Genomic DNA, 21,399 nt, shown 5'->3' with positions numbered 1-21,399 from the left:
ACCCAGCACCAAGTCACACCAAGGAACACTGGAGCACGAGGACACCTGGGGCAGCAGGGTGCTGGGCGTCCCAACAGCAGACTGGGGCATGGTGCCCTGGCTCACCAGGGGCCCGAGAGATAGCAGGCAGCAGAGGCGAGTGGAGTTCAGAGAGTTTAATGAGCGCAGGACAAACCCCAACCCCCTCCCCCAACCCCCCATCCCTCCAGTGCCCGGCCTGGCCCACAGCCCCAGGCCAGGCCCCCCACAACACCCTAGTCGACTTCTTCCATGCTGCTGTAGGAGGGGGCTGGGCGCTCGGCGGGGCTGGCGAAACGCTCAGGGAGGCCTTCCGCAGCCAGCGGCGAGGCTCCTTCGGGGGCCAGGCCAGATCCGAACGGCACCGGGGGCAGTCCCTGCAAGCAGAAGGTGGGCATGAGAGGGAGACTTGCACCCCGCCCACCCATCTCCCTCCCTGCTCCTGGAGGGCTAGAGGGGTGCCTGGGGAGACACAGCCCCTCAGGGTAGGGACCCCACGTGCAGAATGTGCAGCCCCTGGGCTTAGAGAGCAGAAGCTGGTGGCAAACCCCACAGCAGGGCAGAGGGAAGCATCGTGCCCAGGGCTCCTGGAGGCAGCCCCTCCAGCCCAGCAGGAGAGCCAGGCTGCTCAGCCAGTGCCAGTCAGAGCAGAGCCCTGCACCCCAGCATGGGTGGCAGTGACGGGCCACAGGCAGGCTGCCAGAGCCTGCCAGAGGTCTGAGGAACAGTGCAGGGCCAGAGGGAATTTCCAGGGCTGAGAGCACCTTGTCAGGCCTCGCTGCTGGCCACCCACCGCCAGTGAGGGCAGGCAGGTGCAGGCAGCAGCTTGTGGGCCCCAAGCCTGGGGCACCAGCACCAGCTGGAGCAGAGGTCAGCCCACTGGCGCCGGGCACTGACTCAGACCCACGAGGCCAGCACCACGGGTGAGCGGGGGAAGCCACCGAGACCCAGGGCTGTAGACAATGAGGCAACTGTTCCAGGACAGGCACCTCATGACCACGGCACAGCCCTGCCGAGCTCCCTGGCTGGGACCTGCTTGGGAGGGGAGTAAACCTCAGCACGTGGAGGAAGGGTGTGGGACAGAGGTAGGGGGAGTCCAGCTCCGGCCCCAGCCTAAAACACAGATGAACCCCTTCACTGCCAAGCATCCCTCCCAAGCCAGCTGAGGGCACAGCAGCAGAGACAGAAAAGAAAGTCACAGGGCTCTGAAGTTACCTCTCACACCCAAATACGCCAGAGCTGTCTGAGCCACGCTCAGCCAAGGGCAACACGTCTCAATGTCAGACACTGTTCGAGCTGCCGCCTGTGCCCCAGCCCCAGGGGACTGCCTGCTCTTGGCCCTGCTGGGCTCCCCACGCCCTGCACGTGTCCCGCGAGGCTACCACTCCACAGCTGGGACTAGAGCCCAGCCCGTGCCCCATGGCATGGGCAGGCAGAGCTCTCCCCTGAGCCTGCTGCCACACAGGGTGCACCAGGCACCCAGCAAAGCCCAAGGGATGGTCCTGGTGCCAGCTGGGTCACAGAGTGGCCTCAGGGGACCCCAGTGTGGAGTCCCCGCCTCTGTGTGGGAGTCCCAGCACACAGGACAGGAACGCTGCATCTCTTTGGAAAACCTGGCTTTATTAACGCACTATGGTCATACCTGTGCTCCCTGACCCCATGCCTCTCCTGCAGCATGGGCAGCTGCTGTCCTTGCAAATGAGGTGCTGCACCACACTGCTCTGAACAGACCAACTCCCCCAGATGCTGCCAGCACATAGCCCCAGGGACTGTTGGGAAGCAGTGGCCCACAGAGATGAGTGCTCACCACAGGCACCCCAGTCTGGATTGCCAGGCTCTCCAGCAGCTGTCCAGGGCTGAGCAGGGAAGCACACAAGCCCTAGGTGACAAGCCTGTCCAGCCCCAGCACAGGAGTGCGGCACACACCACTCCCAGTGCACAAGCAGCTGGCACCAGGAGGCTCAGCAGGAGGCTGGCAGGAGAGACTGGGCTGGCCAAGGACCATGGGTAGCCCCAGCTCTAGGGGTGCTCAAGGCTCCTGCAGCAGCACAGCTGAGAGAGGTGGCCAGCCAGGGCCCATGTCAGGGCATCCTGCCCTTGCTGCAGCCTCTCGGCAGGTCTCCACTTCCTTCTTGGGAGCCAAGCAGAGATGGCTGACATGCCCGTGGGGCTCTCAGGTCCCAGTTTCACTGCAGCAGCAACATCCCTTCTTGAGCAGCAGGTAGTCATGAAGTCTGCCTCACTCCCAGTGGGCAGCAAAAGAAGGGCAAAGGAGCTCCGGGTTCTCGGCTGTGCCTTGGCAAGGCAGCAGGCTGGCCACATAGGCCTGCCAGCTGGCACAGGAGATGCCAGAGCAGACAGGCAGGAGCCGACAGCCCCATGCTTCCCTTGGCGAATCTTTCCCAGCGTCTTCTGTCCTGCTCTCATAGCATCCTAGGACGGCGCGTGCCCTGGCGGCCCTGCTCCCGCAGCTGGCCACGCGCCTGGGCCTATCTCCAGCGGGGCTGGTAAATGAGTGGGTAGAAGACGTTCAGGAAGAGAGCCACAATTGCGGCCGTGGTGGCCAGGACAAAGTATCTGACGCAGCCTTCATCTGGGTGCGGGGGGGTGCCTGGACTCCGCTTCTGGCCACGGGGCCTCCAGGAGTTTCTTGCAGGCCTTTGGGGCGCCTCAAGCTGTAGCTCTTGTTCTTCAGCCTCCAGTTCCTGCCAGATCAGAGAAGCCTGCGATGTGGAAACCTGCGTCAGCACTTGGAGAACACAACGGGCAACACCCCTCGCCATCCCCCGGGGCAGGCGGCTGCCTGCAAGCCCAGCCCCGTGCCCAGCCAGCCCGCCTCCCCATGCAGCACCATCGCGGTCGCACCCGCCCCCGCGGCTCTTCGGGGTCTCTGGTGTGTGGGGCTCCGGTGGGTGGCTCTGTGGGAGGGAGCATGGGCAGCTACCAGGCAGGGTCTTCACAGGACCGCAGGGAGTGAAGCCAGCAGCTGGATCCTGATGGAGCAGATGCACTTGCATTGGTGGGTCCAGGAGGCAAGGGAGCAGGCAGCAGCCAATCACAGCCCAGCTTCTGTGATCCCAACAGGATCTTTCACATGACAGCCAATCCACAGCCAGCTGGAGCAGCAGGAGCAGGAGGCGCAGTGCCAGTACAGCCAGTCACAGCTCTGCTTTGGTAGGTAGGAATGCTCTGACAACCAATCGTAGCCCAGCTTCCAGGAGGATTTTCCACAAGCAGCCAACCACAGCTTGGCCCTTCATGTCGGTGATCGTGCAGAGCAGTTAGGGCGCAGGTCTCTGGAGGGCACCCAGTGCCAGGGAGGGTGCAGGTGGTCCAGGGTGCTTGGGGACCTGCTGAGCCCCACTGGGATCCAATGCATCCCATTACCGCAGGGGAACCGGTGCTGCCAGGGGCCCAATGAGCCCCAGTGCTACAGAGCAACCTGATGAACCCCAGCGCCATGGGGCATACAGTGAGCCACAGGGCCAGTTAGGCCCCTGAAGGCTCTCACCACCAGTGTGCAAAAAGCAGTACAGCCTTCTCATTGCTCAGGCTGCCCCCAGTGAGTGGAGCTGCTCCAGGACACGCACAGCCCCCCAGGGCAGGAACAGCCCAGGCAGGCAGACACCAAGATGCCAGACAGCCCCCCCAGCCTCAGAGACAGCCAGCTTCTGTCCCCAGGCAAGAGGGCAGAACTGCGATGCCTAACCAGCACTGGGTCAAGGGGAGCATGAGCCAGAAGGGCAGGGAGGCCAGGCCAGAAGGGCCTCTCAGGGCATACATGTGCAGTCACGCTGGAGATGAACTGAGCATTGTCCTCAGACTCTGTGGGCCTGCAGAGGTGCTGAGCATGGAGGGAAAGTCTGCAGCACAACGATGCAGGGGGTCTGACCAGGTGGGCACCACACTATGCCCCAGCCTCAGCCTTCCTGACTTTCACACAAAGATCAGTGTAACCATGCCCTACCACTGCATTCTGAAAGCACCCTGCCATCTGGCCCACCCCCAGTCCCTCCCTCCCAGGCCACCCAGCAACAGAGCACGCTCTGGCAGGTTTCTCTAGAGCACCCTGTGAAGGCTGCCAGGCCTCTGGCTCAGCACTGGTATTTACCTTTTTTGCACTTGGCTTGGCCCTGAGTTGGGCCCCAGCAGAAAGTGTCCCCCACCCTGCCTCAAAAGCGGCTCTGGAGAGCAAGTTCTTACTGCTCTCTGGCACAACCAGATCCTACTGCACTGCTCGCAACCACTCCTCTAGTGCAGACTCCGGCAAGGCTGTGCCCCTTCTTCTACCAGTGCCCTCCCACCAGCAATTCCACACTGATGACCAAAACCAGCTCTCCTGTGATCCCTCAGGACAGGGACTGTCCCAAGCTCACAGTGAGAATGAGGCAAGACAGGCTCCAACGCCCAGCCGGCACAAGCTCTTTGGTACCAAAGGGGTGCAGGCACTGCACCATGCTCTCTGGGTGCAGGCAAAGATGGGCAGGCCCTGCATGTGGGCTCCTGAGCACATTTAAAGGCTCTGTGGCTCCAACAGTGCCGAAAGGGACGCAAGTGCTCACCTGGCTTGCAGCGGCTTCAGCAGAGGGGGTGCGCTCAGTGCGGTGGTCTGAGGGATGCCCTGGCAGGGGTCTCTCCACAGGAGAGTTCCTCCGGCGGTAGAAGAGGACATATGCGTATCTGGTCACCACCTGGCTCTCATCCACTGTGGTGACTGTGCTGTCGTCAAAGAGCCGCCAGCCTGAGAAGGACGAAGGGTTAAGCAAGCAGACAAACCACGGCTGCAGGAGCAGGGGGGTGGTGAGGGTGACAGATCCTCACCTACGTCGCTGCGTTGGCTGTTCTTGTCGTTGGGCAGGCGGGCGTATGCTGTGTAGTGCCCTCCAATCATGCCTCCATAGTGGTTGATCACAGCATACAGGTCATACATAGGCAGCTGCTGCTCACCCTTCCGACCAATGCAGAATTTGCTCAGGTCCAGGCTCCTGTGGAGAGACATGGTGACCATCAAGGGTGATCAGTGTTATGCAGGCCGGACTGCAGGTCAGCAGAGGCAGTGCCAACCCAGGCACATCGTCCCCAGGCTCTCACCGGACGGGAAAGTCCACCATGTCATTGATCTTGTCCCTCCAAATAAAGCTGCGGAAGGAGAAGCGCTTGAGCTGGATGATGAGGACGTTGGGCAGCCGCCATAACATCAGCTGCTTGGAAGCCTCACGGTGCTGCTTGCACTTGGGGCAGTACCTAGGGGAAGAGTGCGCTTGTTACTGGTGTGGGGAGAGCCTCAGTTCTTCCAGCCCAGCTCAGCCCCAGGGTCCCCACATGCAGGGCTGGCAGAGGGTATGTCGGAGGGCCCAGCCTCCTCTGTCAAGGGCAGGCCAGCACAGTCCTACAGAGCACTACCTTTGCTCCCTGCTGGCTTAGCCCTTCCCAGTGCACAGGGAGGGCCAGCCCATCGTTCCTGGCTGCCAGTAGAAACAGTGTGCAGGCCCAGGTAGCTCCCGGGAAACCCTGCTGCTGCTGGCTGGAACCCGCCCTGCGGCCTTCCTCACCATGCTTCCTCTGGGGCCAGGACTTCGGGCTTGGTGAAGAGATTGAGGCACTGCTCCAGGGTGAAGTGGCCAGCCCGGGCTGCTTCGCTGGCTGAGCCTGGGTCCTCCACACACTCCAACTCCTTGGATTCTACCAACACGAATTCCTTGAGGCGCTCGTTGTTCTTCCACACCAGGGCAAGGGAGCAGTCGTCTGTCAGATCCAGGGGGGTGTCACCTGTGAAGGGGCACAGACGTCACACACATACTCTACCAGGTTGGAGCAGGCCACCTTGCTGGAGCAATCTTGCCCATCCCAGTTAGATACAGAAATCAAAAAGTGCTTCCAGAAAGGGACAGGTGCCCCCTGGCTAGGTTCACCATGCTGGGGCAGCAGAGCCCCTCAGCCTGCAGGGCTCAACACTGGCACAGCCCTCTCGTCAGCAGCACCCTCACAAACAGCCAGATGGGTGTGGGCATTCCACTCAAACAAAGAAACGACCCAGAGATCACAGACCCTCTGAGAATACATGAGGTTGGAAGGAATTGGCTTATTTGCTGAGGAGAGCAGGAATGTCATGCCCAAGAAGAGCTTCTAGGCAGAGGCTCTGTGCAGCAGAGCCCCTCCTTCCCCTGTCAGGTGCAGCTTTCACTGTTCAGTGTGGGCCACCATCACACCTGGGTTCACCTTGTGCCAGGCAGGCTCTGGCACCCTTGCCAGGCAGATCCACTACCCTGCCAGAGGTGGTAAGGGATGAAGGTGGCACTTTACAGGGCTCTGGCTCACCTTTATCTTCCAGCTTGTGCTCTCGGTTGGCAGCATCGATCTTAGTGATGTAGAACTGTGTGGCGCGGGCATTCAGTGAGTCTGGAGTGTGTTGGTACCCAGGGATGGCAGCTGTGAACAGGCAGGGACAGATTTGTGCTGGTACTGCCTGTCTGCCCTGCGTAGGGGCCAAGAATTTGCAGCACCCCCACCCCCACCTCACATGCTACGGCCTTGAAGGGACACAACCACGTGCCCGTGTCCTTGACTATTTTTAGCAGGCGCCTGCCCCTGGCAAGCTGTGCTCCTCTGCCTGCCTTGCCCCTTCACTGCACATTGCTGCCATCCTGAGACGAATGTCTGGAAACGTGACAGCCAGGCAGCCGACCGAGAGAGGCTGGTCCCATGCAGCTGAGTCAGAGCGAGGGAAGTGCTTTGCTCACAGCCCCCAGGGGCTCAGCCAGCACCAGCTCTGCCTTGCTCCCACAGGACTCAAGGCTTCTGCCCGCCCCTGCCTTCCCACCTCTCCCACAGCAACACAGCGCTCCAGCCTCTTTCCTCATCAGGTCTCTGCTCTACACCCTGGGCTTTGCCAGGGCACGGCAGAGCGTGGGTAGGTAGGCATTTCAGGTGAGGCAGCACTGCCAAAACAAAGCTCCCAGGGCCTCATCTGTGTTCCCAAGAGTCTCCAGACCAAGCTCACAAGAGAAGTGATGCTGTGGTGGGAGGTCACCCCAAGGAGGGAGAATTGCCTGAGCTCCTGGCACAGACACAGTTAGCACTTCAGCACCTCTTACCTTCTGGCTTGAGAGCTCTCTCATAGGACGGCTCTTTCTCACAACAGCTGTCATCCTGCGACTCCATGTGCTCAGAGAACCCTGAATCCAAGCTCAGCAGGGAACTCCTGGCTGTCAGGACCTTGCTTCGGACAGTGGTAGTATCCCCCGTCTCTGGGTGCAGCTCAGGCCCAGCTGGTGAGAGTGGGGGCTCCTGCAGGAGGCTGGAAGCCCTGTCCCCATCTCCCAGCTCAGGGGTGGAGGTGGCTGCTGCACAGCTGCTCTTGGCCAGGGGCTCCAGCTTGTCTGAGTGCAGAGGCTGCAGCCCCTGCTCGGGTGACATCCGGCCCAACTGGAATGGAGGCTGGAACACGCTGACTGAGTACCTGGGCAAGGAGGTGGGATTTAGAGCTGGCCAGACACAGGGCTGAGCTCAGCTCCAGGGCAGAAGCACCTTCCTTCCCTGGACTCTCACCTTGCATAGCCCTCCAGCAGCTGGGCCAGGCGGGCGTAGGTGAGGCGGGACTCGGGCACGCTGATGAGGAAGGGGAAACCGATGTTCTCGGGACGGCATGAAGCCTTGTGGTCTGGCCAGTGTGTTTTCTGACATGCCCTGTAACACATACAGTGCCTGCTGAACTCAGCATCCTTGAACAGCCTGGGAAGGAGCAGTGCAGGGCCAGAGGGGTGTGCTGGGGACAAGGGGAGCACCGGGAGTTCAGCTGGCTCCATCCCAAAGGGCAGACCCATCCCACCTTCTCCCAGCAAGAAGAGCTTTTCCATCCAGCCCTTCACAGCAGGAGACCCTCCCTTCCTGCCAGGCACCAAGCCAACTCACACGTTGCAGTAACCGACTCTATAGCATCTTGTGCAGCGCTTGAGCTTCTCATCCTCTGGCAGCTGCTTCTTCTGGCAGGCTGCACACTTGGCAACAGGGCCACTGGGCACCTGCGGGCGCTGCAGGAGAAAGGACCCATTGGACAGGGAAGGGCAAGGACAGACCGGGGCAGGACAAGGCAGCCTCAGTGGGCATCAGTGTAGCTAATCGCCCTTGTGTGCAGTTCTGCCACTCCTGCTCAGTCCCACTTAGGGCTCAGCCTTCCTGCATCCCTCCCAGTAGTCCCAATATGCTTTCTTACCTGCTGGACCTGAAGCTCCACCACGCGCTCCTTGGCCAGCTCTGGGGACAGCACCTCAAAGCAAAGCAGCAGGTCCGTCGGCGAGACCGTGTCTAGCGAGTTAGACGGCAGGAACATGCGGTGGAAGTGATTCTTGATCACCTGCCAGGAAGGCAGTGGAGCATGGCCGTGTGAGGGCTGCCCTATGTGTCCTCTCCTCAGAGAGCCACAGACCTCAGCCTCACAGTGAGCTGTGGGAAGAGCAGCAGCTCAAGGATGCTGTGCTCAGCTCGCCACCTCACAAAAGGGAAAGATGGACATCCCAGGCCCTACTATAGCGGCCTAACCCTCCAGAGCAGGTATCTGCCCAGCACTCTCACCTCTGCCAGGCGCAGGTTCTCTGGTTTCACGCGCACGCTGTGGGCCACTGAGTCAAGTACCTCCATGGCACTGGAGTTCTCCTTGCTGATACTCACGAGAAACTGCCACCGAGAAAGTGCCACATTAGTCACACCACACTAAGGCATGCCCTTACTTAACACAGGGCTTAGCCAGTTGGCACATGACCAACTGCCTGGGGCACCTCCAGGAGCATTCTCAGGCTCCCTCCCCAGGGTAGAAAGTATCCTTTACCTTGACTGGTTTCTTGTGTGGCTCCTTTGCAAAATAGTAGACAGTCAGCACCTTTTGCTTCTGTGGGAGGGGCACGGGGAGGTACAGGAAGGGGTCAAATGTAATAGACACCTGCAGATACAAACGCACACTCAGTTGTGGGAAGTTCTTGTGGCTGAGCAGCAGATCCAGTGGACCCAAGATCCAGCCTTGCCCTGTGACCTGTGCTCTCTGAGGGTCAGGAGTCTGATTCTGCACAGCCAGGACAGGGACAGAACTTCCAGGGCTGCCGTACCTTGGAGCACACCGGGCACACAAGCTTGGATTTGTACTGGCCCTGGAAGAGGTCTACTATGAACGAGTCGTTCCTCATCTTGTGTCGTTGCCAAGCCTCCTCAGCTACCACCTGCAGGAATAAAAGGCTTGGCACCTCACTAAACCACCCAGGCTGCTCTCCCAGTAATTCTGGGGGTGGAACACCCTCACCTCATCAGGCCTCCCATCCGAGTCAACAGTCTCTGTGTAGGGCTTGTTCTGGATGCGGTTGAGGTCCTCATGCAGGCCATCAAGCAGGAAGGCCATGAACTCCTGAGCATCATGCTGGGCATAGCCAGTGAACTGGCTGGCCTTGCTGGCTACAATTGCCTGTGGGGAGCACAGTCGTCAGTGCTGGCCAGCAGACCCCTGGTAGCACTGCTTGCCCCACGCACAAACCCTGGCTGCACCCACACCCACAGCTCTCTGTGGCACTTGCAGGGCAGCCAGGTGCCCACAGAGGAATGCTGGGAACCCACAGCACTTCCTGCTGAGCACCAGTGCCAGGAGCCCTACCTTCAGTTTAGAGGGCTGGAAGGCGTGGTGTGTGCCCTTCCACAGTGCTCTGAGCAGCATGGCGAAGCCGATGGCCAGGCGCCCGCCCGTCCCCAGCGGGTTGTTGTAGTTGATTTCTGACTCAAAGGACCGATCTGTAAGAAATGCAGGAGCTCAGGGTGGCTGGCTTCATCATCTGAGTGGCCAAGCTCTGCTGTGCTCCCAGTGTGGGCTCACCATGGAAGTAGTCACGCAGCTCCCGGGTGTTGGACAGGGACTGAATGACACTGTTCATGAAACAGGTGTTGCCCAGGTTCACCAGCCCTGTGAAGCCGGGCAGGCAGACCTTCTTCTTCTCATCCTCATCCTCATCATCCTCCACACTCTCGGCACTCACTGGGCTGTGTGTCATTGGTGGCACCATACACGTCGGTTTGGGCTGCCAAAGCAGAGGCAGGTGTGAGGGTGCGGCACTCAGGGAGTCTCTCTGGGAACACCAGAGGAACTCAAAAGCCCAAGAAACTCTCCAGAGAGGGCTGGAGCCATCACACCATCTCCCACTTGGACTGGGACAGACAGGCCAACAGCTGTCCCTAATCCTGCCAACTATGACTGAGGAGCACTGCCTCCTCCTCCAGGAATACTTTGCCAGCCTCCAGAGTGACACTGAGGAGGTGTCCCTCTTTCCCCTATCCAGGTCAGATCCATTGTGGCCACACTCACCGAAGGAATATGTGGCTCTTGCTTCACTGCCACGTGCTCTGGGGCCGTACGGGCTGCCACGCCATCCAGAGCCCCATCTTCCACACGCGGCTTCTCTTTGTCACTGGTTCGGGCCTCTTCCTTGCTGGAGAGGGGGTGCTGGTTACTGCCCGGAGGGTTCTTATCCAGAGGGGTAGGGCCTGTAGGCATGGCAACCTTTGCACCACCCACTGCACCTTAAAAAGGGGGAAGGGTGGGCCTGTGGTTAGCAGCACCACGCGCTGCCCACAGTGGGGCTGAACTGCTCAGTCCACACTTGCACACAGGCTCTCTTCTACCCCTCTTTCCCGTGAGCAAGGGAAACAGCAGTGCCCTTCCCCTATCACTTGGCTCACACTCTGCCTCACATCCCTCCTACTTGCACCCACTCAGCCCCTCTACTTCCCCACAATCCCATGCCAGAGGATCTGGCACCAGCTGGCAGCTGGGAGTGGTGAGGAGGGCCCATGCCCCACTGCGGTGCAGCAGGCAGGCAGGACAAGAAGGCAGGGTGCAGACCTCGTGTGGCTGGAGCCTCTAGCCCTCCCCAGCGCTGGCTCTGGCGTTTCTTCAGGCAGACATCAATGCGAGACACCGTGAAGTTGTACGTGCACTGGTCTGGCTCAATGAGGTTCCTGTAAGGCATGCAGCAAGTCAGAGGTGCCCCAGACCCGCCGCAGTCTCAGACATGCCAAGGCCTTTGCATGGCAGAGCCACGCTCTCCAGGCAGTAAGAACCCTGCTAGCACTGATCCTGAGGTAGCCCGGCAAAGCAGGGTGGAAACCCTCAAGCCTGGCCACACTGAACACACAAAGCGCCCCTTTTCTGACATCCATTCTGCTTGGCTGCCTCCTGCTGCATATCCCACCCAAAGGACACACAGGCTGGTCTGGCTGTCCCCAGGAGCTCTAGAACAGTCTGGGGTGAACTGCAGGCAAGGAGGCACTGGGATTTCTTCCCCTGCAAGCCAGCACACAGCCAAGGCAGACCAGGCTCAGGGCACTAGTGCAGCATGTTGTAACTGAAACCTCCAGATGTAGAAATGAGCATTCCCTGCACAGAACCGCCAGCTGGGACTGGTTCCTGTTCTAGCACTGCACTCTCACCTCCTTTGTCCTGGTGTGGGTTAGGACAGGAGTCATACCTGAGCTTCACCTGCCACCGGAACACCGTGTGGGGCCCACAGCCAGGATGGAGACGAAGGAAGTTCATATCACTGCAGAGAAATTGGGAGTGAGCAGAGGTGAACAAAGAAGTAGCCCAGCCACAATCAGGAGCTCTGCAGTAGCCTGGAATCATCCCGAGACAAACTTGTACCTCGTCTGAAACACGAGCGTGAAGTCTTGCTCCCGGAACAACACCTTGGATGTCTCCTTGTGGATCTCTTTCACATAGACATGCACCACCACCAGATCATTGCCCTTCTCATATGAGTCATTCTTGACAAAGGTCAGGCTTACAAAAGGTTCTGGCTCTGAGCAAGGAAAGCCATGGAGAGAAAGGTTATCTTCCTTGCATGCTGAGGCTGCAAGCTGACCCAGGAAAGGTCCTGAGCAGATGGACCTTCCTGACCAGGCTCACTCCATAGGCTCTGGCCACTCACCATCAGCTGCTGCTTCCAGAGCCACATCATCCTTGGACCAGTCCCTCTTCTCACCATCTCTGCCCATGGGAGGGGTGCCCACTGGGATGGCCTTAGAGCTCTCTCCCAAGACAGGCAGGCAGTCCCGGCTCCGCAAGGCCTCAGCAGGGCTGCCTGGCTGCAGGACTCTCTTCTCAACACAGGTGGCAACACGGTGGGGGAACACCTCCGTGGTAGCTGCAAGAGGTGGCATCTCCACTGGAACAGTCTCCTTGGCCAAAACCACAGCCTTTCAATACAGAAAGACACAGTGACACACAGACACTGTCACCCCTGGGGTGCCCTAAGGCACAGCTCCATACCACCTGCTTCCCCCACACATCCCATGCCAGCTCAGCCCCATTAGCACCACAGCCCAGCAACTGCAGGGTCCTCACTTCACCCGCTCCTCCACCACAGGTCCTCCTGTCAGCCCTCAGCATCACGGAGCCCACCACATCCCCATGGTCAGGGATGGGTCCTGCATCCCCTGCACAGGGCTGAGGAAGCAGGGGTACCCAGGTCCAGCCAGGTCCCCAGGTACCTTCTCCAGTGGCAGTGAGAGGTCTGCAAGGGCCGCGGGTGCATCGACCTGGCTGGCTCTGACATTGCGGCGGCTACCGGCCCTCCCGCTGTGCCCTTTGCTGGGCTCCGTGTTCCCGGTGACTCTGGCATTCAGCTCCTCTTCAGTGGGAGCCACTTTGAGGTATACTGCCCGCTTGGCGCTGGGGCCACTCTGTGTCCCTGGGCTGGCTGGGCTTTTCCCTCCCAGGGCCTCACTTCTTCCCGGAGCACGCTTGGGGTTGGAGGGCTCCCGCCGGGATCTTGGTGGCTCTGTGCCTTCAGCCCTCGGCTCTTCAGGGGTCAACTCCGCAGAAGCAGCTTTCTCTTTCCCATTTTCCCAGCATGCGGCCCCTTTGGCCAGTTCTTTGGATCCGTCTTTCCTTTTCTTCTGTAAAAGGCAATGCAGCACAGTGGGAAGTTATTTAGGTAGCAGCACCTTTCAGGCTTCCTATCCTCACGCTCACTCCCCCTTCCCAGACTGCACCAGGACTCTACTCCAGAACCTGGAGATGCACGGCAGGCAGAAACAGGCATATGACTCCCTGGGACAGTGACAGATGGCTCATGCAGCATGTGGATGCAGGCTCATACAGCATGTGTGCCCCACATTGCTCCCTGGGCAGCTCAAAAGTAGGGGGCTCAGAGGTCACCCCAGCTCCCCAGGGCTCCATAAGCTCCCTTAAAAAGGCAGATCATTCCCTCCTCACCAGAAGTGAAGACCAATTATGGAGTGGGATCTTCTTCTGAAGCACAAGCTGTAGAAAGTTGCCCTTCTTGCACTGGACCTTGCTGCAGGAGCTCTCGATCTCCTCATAGAACTGACAGCTCCACTGGCGCCCGTCTGTAAAGCAGAGGGGAATCAGTACCTCAGGCAGTGCTCCAGGCAGCTGTCACCTAACCCACAGCACCCTTTCACCTGCCCCCAGGATGAAGGAAGCACTCATTCAGAGCCAAGAAGGCTGCAGGCAGGCTGCCACCATACCCCAGGAGCCTTCCAGGGCTCCAGCCAGCTTCCCTGAATTTGCTTTGTACATCTGGCTGGCCTCCTTCCCAGCGGGAAGGCCCTGGGCCTCCCTGCCCTCAGGGGCACAGTAATTTTTCCAAAGGATACCCGGGACTGACTCAGCCATCCCAGCAAGCAGGGGACAGAGACGCACCGGCGCAGCAGTGGGCACTTGTTCACTTGGCACAGAGGCCAACTCCTGCCCTCCCCAGCTCTACAATGCTCTCCTATCAGCCCTGTCTGCTGCCTGAGGCTGTGCCAGCTGACAGCAGGGCATTACCTCTGAGGGAAAAGTCTGATGTCTTCCTGCTGCAACCCCATGCTTGGCCCAGAGCTGTGCCAAGTCCCAATGGAGAAATGCCTGCAGCAGTTGCTCTATTTCCATACCTGGTAGTTTGACCACACAGTCTGTGTCAGTGAAAGCAGCATCTACGTCCTCCGCCTTCAGAGCTCCACTGCCCAAGTTCAACTTGATAATGATCTCATCGGCATTCTGCTTCCAGTCCAGCAGCAGCTCTAGGAAAAGGAAGGGAAGCATCACCCACTTGCTGGGGTATGAGCCTGAAGTGCCCACTCCTTGGCCGGGGAACAAAAGCCTGAACACACACACAGTTAAGGAGGTCAGCGCAGGAACAGAGATCATGACAGTTAAATGGGACCTGCCCTCGTCACAGAGGGCACAAACAAGAGCACATGTTGCAGCAGGGCAGATGAATCCTGGTAGGAACCAGAGAGGCCAGAAAGGCAGTGCTGCTCTTGGCATTGCCACAAGCAGCAGCGGCAGCTGGGAAGAAGGGGTGGCTCCTGCCAATAACAAAACAATTATTGCTTTCCCAAGGAACGAGGAAGCCAGAGAGTTACTCTGGGGGATTTAAGTGGACTCTGACCACAATCAAAAATTGCCACTTCCCCTTTGCATATGCAAACCAAGCAGCCCAGCTGCAACCATCAAAGCACTGTACTCCTGTCAGGTGAGCATGGCTAACATGGCTGAAACATCAGCAGGCCAGCCAGCCAGGTAAGTACACTGCAACAGGTAAAAAAAGAGTGCAGCAGTGATACTCCGGTGCAGGCAGAACTTTGTGTGCCTGCCAGACTCCAGGTGTGGCCCTGTGGTGCCCTGAAGTCTTGAAGGCAAAAAAGTGATTTTGATCACCTTGATTTCAATCAGGTTTGTTCTACCCCTGGGGCACGAGGATGTCCTACTCTGTCCTCAAAGCAGGCCTGGACTGAGACAGAAACCAGCCAATGCTGCCCACAAGGTGACACAGCTTGGGATGTTCCCAGCCCATAGTGACGTCCTGCTCACAAAGAAGCAGAGCAGGTGTCAGCAGTGAGATGTCCCAGGGCTGTGCTCCACAGCACCATGACACCTGAGTTGCAAGCAGCCTGCCACATGCCCAGGGCCTCTTCCTTGCAGACAGCCCTTCTCCACCCCTGGGAAGGCCACATACTGTTAAGATAAATGCTGAGGCAAAGGAGTGCTCAGGTTAGCTCTGCTCAATGCCAGAGCATGGGACAACAAGGTGAGAGCTTCAGATCCCTTGGCAAGGGCACTCCATGGCCATGCACTGGCAGCTGGCACACACCTCAACTTACCCTCCTCTGAGTCCTTCTCCTGGGCAGTCTCAGCCTGCTCGAGCTCAGGGCAAGACACTGGTGGGCAAAGAAGCAGAGCGCAGGCAGGTGTGTCATTCTGTCACCTCACAACACAGGCCAGTAAGCTGATGCCCAAAACTTCACACATCACCTCCTTCTACCCTGAATCCGTGTCCAGGCCCTTCATTCTGCATGTGCTGCTCATCTCCCTCCTCTGCTTTCTCACACTTCCAGCAAGTCAGCCCCAGGACAGCTGCTCCAAGCCATACCACCATATCCCAGTCTAAGCAGAACCACAGTGGGAGCAACACAATACTGCACCATGCAGGCAGTGCTTTCTTGAGGCACATCTCATTGTGAAGCTTGTGGCATCCAGGCTCAGCTGTGTGGCCCAGCTTGGTGCACCAGACCCCAGCCCCCAGCCATATAGAGGAGTCCTGTCTTGATCTGACAGAAAGAACCTGGTGTTTGGTCATCCTCAAACCAATTCTGCTGTAACCAGAGAACCACATGGCCCAGCTGCACTTTAACATTTCCATTCCTGCACAAGCTGCCAACATCCACATCTGAAACTTCCTTCCAGATCAGGGTGGGGAACCAAACTGACCTGACACCTAATCCCTGCTCTCCACAGAAATACCTCCAACAGCCAGAAATGTCTCCAGGCCTGCTCTACCCACCCAGGACAGTGAGCTCTGCCAGGCAAGGCACCCAAAACAACAGCACCTTCTCCTGGAGCAGAGAAATAGTGCCAACAGGAGCTGTGGTCTCCACTCAGGAATACTCAGAGGGCTGTCACTGCCTCCCCTGACTGGCTACAAACCAGTAGGAAACCTCTGCTGACCACCACACCACTGGTGCAAAGGTGCCGGTGGGGCTGGCAGGGTGAGAAGCATAGCAGTAGCACTGCCTGGAGGATCTACAGCCCCTCATCACCTCTCACAGAGGGGATGGGGGCAGCATGGCTGCCCTCAAGGAGGCCCCTACGTCAGAGGATGCAGAGAATCAGGCCCTACAAGAGGTGTACTCCTCCCACGTGAGAGAAAGCACAACGCTGTGCTCTGCACTGTGGGATTTCGCATCAGGGACTGTGCCTGGCTGCTCTGGCACAGACCTCACCAGGCACTCAATTACCTTGGCCTATAAAACACCCTGTGATTTTGAGGTTACAACAATCATAACAGAGCAGGCATGGAAATCAAACAGCTTTTCAGAGCCACAGAAACTCTTGCCGGCATCCTGCCCGCAGGCATTCCCTGCACCTGAAGCATCATTTTTGTCAAAGGATACGTGGCAGTTACAGAAGGAATTACTCTACAGCAACTATTTCACCTGAGCCACACCTTATCCTGACTCAGAAGCTAAAGCACCAGCCCCACCCGCAGGCCCTGCACACCCGGTCACTGCCTCACAACACCTGGCCTCAGCAAACCGATGGGAAAGAAGCAGCATTGCCTCCAGCTGCAAGAGCACCCACAGGTTTCAGTTCCACTCCTGCTGGATTGGGGCAGATCACACCCAGTCAAAAGCAGAGTCTAGAAACAATCACCAAGGCCAACTCCGAACTTTAGCTAACAAGGCCACAGACCCAACCTTCCTAACATCGCTGGGGCTAAGTAGTGCCCAAAGGAAGGAGGTTACAGGTCCAGGGAGGACACTGTGTCAAAGAAGATCCCACATCACAGGGGTTACCATAAGCTGCAGGAAGCGATTAGTCAAATCTGCTTATCCTGCAGCAGATGGCTGCGAGGCTCCCAGGCTGCAGGGCTGAGACACCACGGGCCCGCTCACCACAGTGATGCTAAGGGGCTCTCACCTTCCTTGCTTTCCTGATTGGCTCGATCCTTCTGCTTCTTCTTGTTGGTAGCATCATCCAAGCCCCGAGACACTCTCCTCTGGCCAGGGGCATTTGTGCTGCTGGACATTTTCAGCCGTTTGGAGGACACAAACAGCCCACCGGGGTCGGTTATGGAGTCTGGGTCAGGGGTGCGACGTTTTCTTCCTGGCCCAGCTATCTTGGCGACTCTCTGTGGTCAAACTCTCTGGCAAGGAAGTAGTGGCCTAAAGAGAGGAAAGAGCGAGCATGGCAGAAGGAGCAGGTGGAAAAGGCCCAACAGCATCAGGATCCACTCTTTGCCTCAGGGCCAGTGCACTTACATGACCTTCACCGTGGTGTTTATGGGAAGCCCCATGCAGCACTCAGTGAGGAAACCTACCTCATCACAGCTGCTACAATGCTTACTGCCAAAAGCATGGGCTTGTCAGAGCTCCCAACATACAACCGGGGGTCTTCAGTATGTGCCACGCATTAAAAACCTGGAAAGCAAGTGTCATGCTCATGGCTCCCACTACAGCAACACTGGCCCAGAGGAGCCGCTGGTGCTAACAACACCTGGAGACACAGGCAAGGGTAAGGACATGAGGAGGCCTGGATCTGCAAAACTGAGCCTCCAGAGTCAACTGGGGGAGCCTGTCACATAGCTTGGAGCAACAGCTATTTCAGTCAAACAGTGTCCTGTGTAACAGGGCCAGAATAGGAGCCAGTAACGCCCTAAGAAGGAAGCAGGCCTGAGACAGTCTCCCATGACAGATGAGAGCAGAGCTCCCTGGCAAAAGGAGAGTTCCTCCCCCTTCGCCCACTAGCCAGGAGTTTAACCAGTATGACTGCACCTTGAATATTTATCTCCCAGCCAGTTTACAGACAGCGTCAGCGGGGCCTGGCCTGGAAACAGGACACCTCTGCTCCTCGTGCCCCAGGAAAAGAGCAGGCTGAGCAGGGCACGTAGGTTGCTCACCCCTGCCCCCTCAGACATGCCCTCCCTACAAAGCCAGCTCCCCTACAGGGTTTGGGAGCTGCTGGCCCAGGGGTCTGTTGCACTCATCAGCATCACCCTGCAATGTTCAGGGCTTTGAGAGAGCAGAACTGAAACAACCCACTGAAAACAGTCCCATTGGAGGTGTCTCCGTGGAGGTGGTGAGAGCAGAGAGATGGGAAGGTTTCCTCCCTTGCTGCCCCGGCTGCACACCCTGACCCTGGCAGTGCTCACCAGCCTGCAGGGGTTTGCAGCAGGGAGACAGGCCCAGCTGCACAGATCCTGCCCACCTCCATGTGCCAGCTGCCTGCCGCAGCTCCCAGTGCACTGATTCACACGCATCCCACGGCCCGGCTCCCATCTGAGGACATGGAGCCGAGCCCAACAGCATCTTTGGCCTAGTCCAGCTCCACTGAGCCTGCCTCTCCCTCAGTGGGAGGCAAGCTGCCCCTCAGGAACACCCAGTTCTGCTTTCACCCATGCATCAAGCACAGACCCCTTGCTGTGCGTGGGCATGGCCAGTGGCAGGAGGGACCTCCAAGGGAAACACTCAGTCAGAGGGAGGACGCTGCCAGTCCTGTACTGACCACACCCCGTTGCCAGGGCATTTGTGTTCTAGAAATGTTTGGGGCAACAAGTAGCCACAAATGTGGAGCTATAGCCACAAACTGAGAGGGACCCCAGAGAGCAAAGCAGCCTGGTCTTGCTCTCAGCTCTGGCAAAGCCAGCCCCATGACAAGTGCTGCATCCAAACCACTTCTCTTCAGGCCAACCTGCCCTCACAACCAAGAGCCACTGAAGGCAAGTGAAAAGCCGAGTCCAGCCTGACTGCCTGGCACAGACAACTCCTGCCACCCGCAGTGGAGAGCCCCAAAGTGACCTGGAGACCGGGATGCTGAGCAGGGTCCAGCATCAGTCCCAAAGAGCTGTGGGAGGGCAGCAGAGTCATCCCCATGCTGCTGCACACACTGGGTCTCTCCAGGATGCAGAAGCACTTCTGGCTCCAGAGGGAATGGGAAGGGCCCTCACAGCAGGAAACGTGGCTGTGATTCTCCAGGCTAGACCTCTGATGCCAGCTGCATGCTGTCACTCAGCTCCAGTCCCCACTGACACCCAAACAGGTTGGCTACAGATGCTTCCTGGCGCTGAAGAAGCTCAGCTGGGCTCAGAAAACATGAGAAAGCGTTTTTTGTTGTTTTTCTTTTGCCTCTAAGGTGAAAATCCCATGAGAAATGGGACACAAGAAGCAGTGACTGCTTCATGCAGGGTCAGGAGAGGCTCTATTGCCTCCTTCCTCCACCTCCAAAGGGGTGGCACAGGGTAATTGCTGGGCAGGGTGAAAGCAAGCTCTGAGAAGGGTCCTGGAGGCTGAGAAAGGACAGGCCTCTGCCCAAGAAGTGGTGAGGAAGAGAGACAGGGTTGCGTGCCTCCTTGTCACTCCTCCAAGAGAAGCCTGCTGCTCTCATGCCTCACTGAGGGCTCAGCTCCCTTGGGTGCTCTGCTGACAGTTACTCCTCATGGCAGGCAGGAACCAAGGAGGCTGGAGCTCTGCCCATTTCAGCTGCCAGACTGATGGCAACCTGAGGCTGCTACAGGCACCTCAAGGTTTTGGAGGAGTGCAGGCAAAGCACAGGTTATTCAGGGATTAGAACAGGCAAACAGGAGACTTTTTGCCTTTCTGCCACCAGGAAACACACATACAACCAGCATGTTCAGCCCTTGGGTGCACGGGGGCACAGAGGTTTTTGGCACCACTCCTGTTGGCACAGTAGGAGTCACTGTAGGGGAGAGATGGCAAAAGGCCACTCTGGCTAGATGCCAGGTGAACCTCTGGGAACTACCTGATGAGCTGGGCACTCCTACAAAACCTTCCCGGAGCCAGGGAAGCCTGGCCATGCTGCTGCTGGGAGCAGAGGTGCCTCTCCGTCCTCTGCTCTCCCTGCCTTTGTGCTGTGGTGTGTACCAGATCCAGGTGCCAGCTGGGGCTTTCTCCCAAGTGTGTCTTACCCCAGAGCTGTTTCCCAACCCAGCTCATGCTGAGACTGCAAATATTTTGACTGGCCAGAGGAAAGGGAGCAAGAGGCCAAGGAGAAGGGCCACTCCTCCCCACAGCAGCACCAAATGGGGAGGGACAGCAGAAGGTGTTCAATGAGATGGAATTTGTGCCCCGTGTCTGGGGCAGGTTTAGCAGGTGGCAGGAGGAGCTCCCTGATTCGTGCCCACAGCACTCCCCAACAGTGCCCAAAGGCCTTTACAGGGGTAGCTGCAAAGAAGGTTGGCTATCCCAACAGCATCTTTTTCCTATGGACTTTTAGATCCTCCATGACCTAAATACAGTCAACAGAAACACGTCCCTCTTGCACACAAATACTTTTGTCACCTTCTGTTTCTCGTTCCCCTGAGGGATCAGAAATCCCAAAGCTCAAGGTTGCCTTTTACTTGAGTTTCTGGGCATACCTGACACACGGGTGGAGCCAGGGCAAGCACAGAACCCCCCGGGGCAGCTACTCAAGCCAGCACTGTCACACAAAATACTTCCAACCCATGTGGAAATCACTGCGCCCCCAACGCATCATGACAGCAGTGAGCCTTGTGCTGAGTGAGGAACCCGGCAGGCCCAGCTCCCCCATTCTGGGGACGATCATAGAATGGTTTGTGCTGGAAGAAGACCTTGAAGATCATCTAGTTCCAACCCGCTGGCCATGAGCAGTGATGAGAGCGTCAAGACAGCAGCCAGCGGCCCCTGGCCCCCCGGGCGCTGCTGCCCGGCCTCGGGCACCGGAGGAGGGGAAAGGGACTGTGAACGGTGTCTGTGTGAATGGTGTTTGTTTGAACGGCCCCGGCGGGCAGAGCACGAGGTCACAGCGCCGGCTCCTGCCCGGGGCTGCCGCGCTGGGCCCGTCCTGCCGAGCCCCGCTCTCAGCCCCCGCCGCCCCAGCTCCTGCCGCCTCGCACAATCTCTCCACTCAGGCCCGTCACAGGCCGCCACCACCGCCATCCGCCGCCTGCCTCTCTCTCCGCCGCCCCGACGCCCGCGACCACGGGCCGCATCCCGGCCTCCCACCGCCCCCGGGCCCTGCCCGCCGCCGCGGCCCTCACCCCGCGCTGGCCCAGGCGCCGCTCGCCGTCCCCGGGCCCCGCCGCCGCCCCGGCCCGGCCGGTCCGGCCCTCCCCGCACTCACGGCCCCGCCCGCCGCTCCGGTCTGTTTGTGCCGCGCCGAAGTTCCGAACGGGCCGACAACGGAGACAGGCCCGAGCCCGTGACGCACTTCCGGGAGCCGCCGGGCGCGCCCACGTGACACGGAGGGGGTGCCACGTGACACGGGAACGGGGGCGGTGCCGGCGCGTTCCCGCAGCAACGGGAGCGGGGCGGTGTGGGTGTCCCGGTCTGTCCTGTGGGGGACCCGGGTTTGATCCGTGGGAGTGC

The 21,399-nt window shown here is 58.8% G+C and overlaps 1 protein-coding gene across 8 annotated transcripts; it reads right to left on the bottom strand.

Annotated features, from left to right (window-relative positions):
• Nucleotides 1-218: 218 nt before the first annotated feature.
• Nucleotides 219-21,270, bottom strand: USP19 (ubiquitin specific peptidase 19). 8 transcript variants are annotated; one of them, XM_082289109.1, is made up of 28 exons: nucleotides 21,072-21,207; nucleotides 17,376-17,475; nucleotides 16,976-17,220; nucleotides 15,160-15,216; nucleotides 13,948-14,076; nucleotides 13,265-13,398; nucleotides 12,538-12,945; nucleotides 11,976-12,243; nucleotides 11,690-11,846; nucleotides 11,517-11,588; nucleotides 10,892-11,007; nucleotides 10,355-10,569; nucleotides 9,869-10,070; nucleotides 9,653-9,786; nucleotides 9,308-9,466; nucleotides 9,117-9,227; nucleotides 8,843-8,953; nucleotides 8,590-8,691; nucleotides 8,231-8,371; nucleotides 7,930-8,048; nucleotides 7,567-7,704; nucleotides 7,113-7,477; nucleotides 6,337-6,447; nucleotides 5,571-5,787; nucleotides 5,110-5,262; nucleotides 4,840-5,003; nucleotides 4,581-4,759; nucleotides 219-395 (listed from the first exon to the last, which is right to left on the bottom strand). In XM_082289109.1, exons 3-28 carry the CDS (start codon nucleotides 17,082-17,084, stop codon nucleotides 255-257), a joined length of 4,212 nt encoding a protein of 1,403 aa, XP_082145235.1. In that variant the 5' UTR covers nucleotides 17,085-17,220; nucleotides 17,376-17,475; nucleotides 21,072-21,207; the 3' UTR covers nucleotides 219-254. The 8 variants fall into 8 exon arrangements, with proteins under 8 accessions (XP_082145235.1, XP_082145229.1, XP_082145228.1 ...); XM_082289103.1 differs by lacking the exon at nucleotides 219-395 and adding an exon at nucleotides 531-2,741 and having other exon boundaries at nucleotides 21,155-21,270; XM_082289102.1 differs by lacking the exon at nucleotides 219-395 and adding an exon at nucleotides 531-2,741.
• Between the last annotated feature and the right edge of the window lie 129 nt (nucleotides 21,271-21,399).

The sequence above is a fragment of the Coloeus monedula genome (genome assembly GCF_965178545.1).
Source record: "Coloeus monedula genome assembly, chromosome: 11".
NCBI lineage: Eukaryota > Metazoa > Chordata > Aves > Passeriformes > Corvidae > Coloeus > Coloeus monedula.
This window is presented reverse-complemented; position numbering and strand designations above follow the sequence as displayed.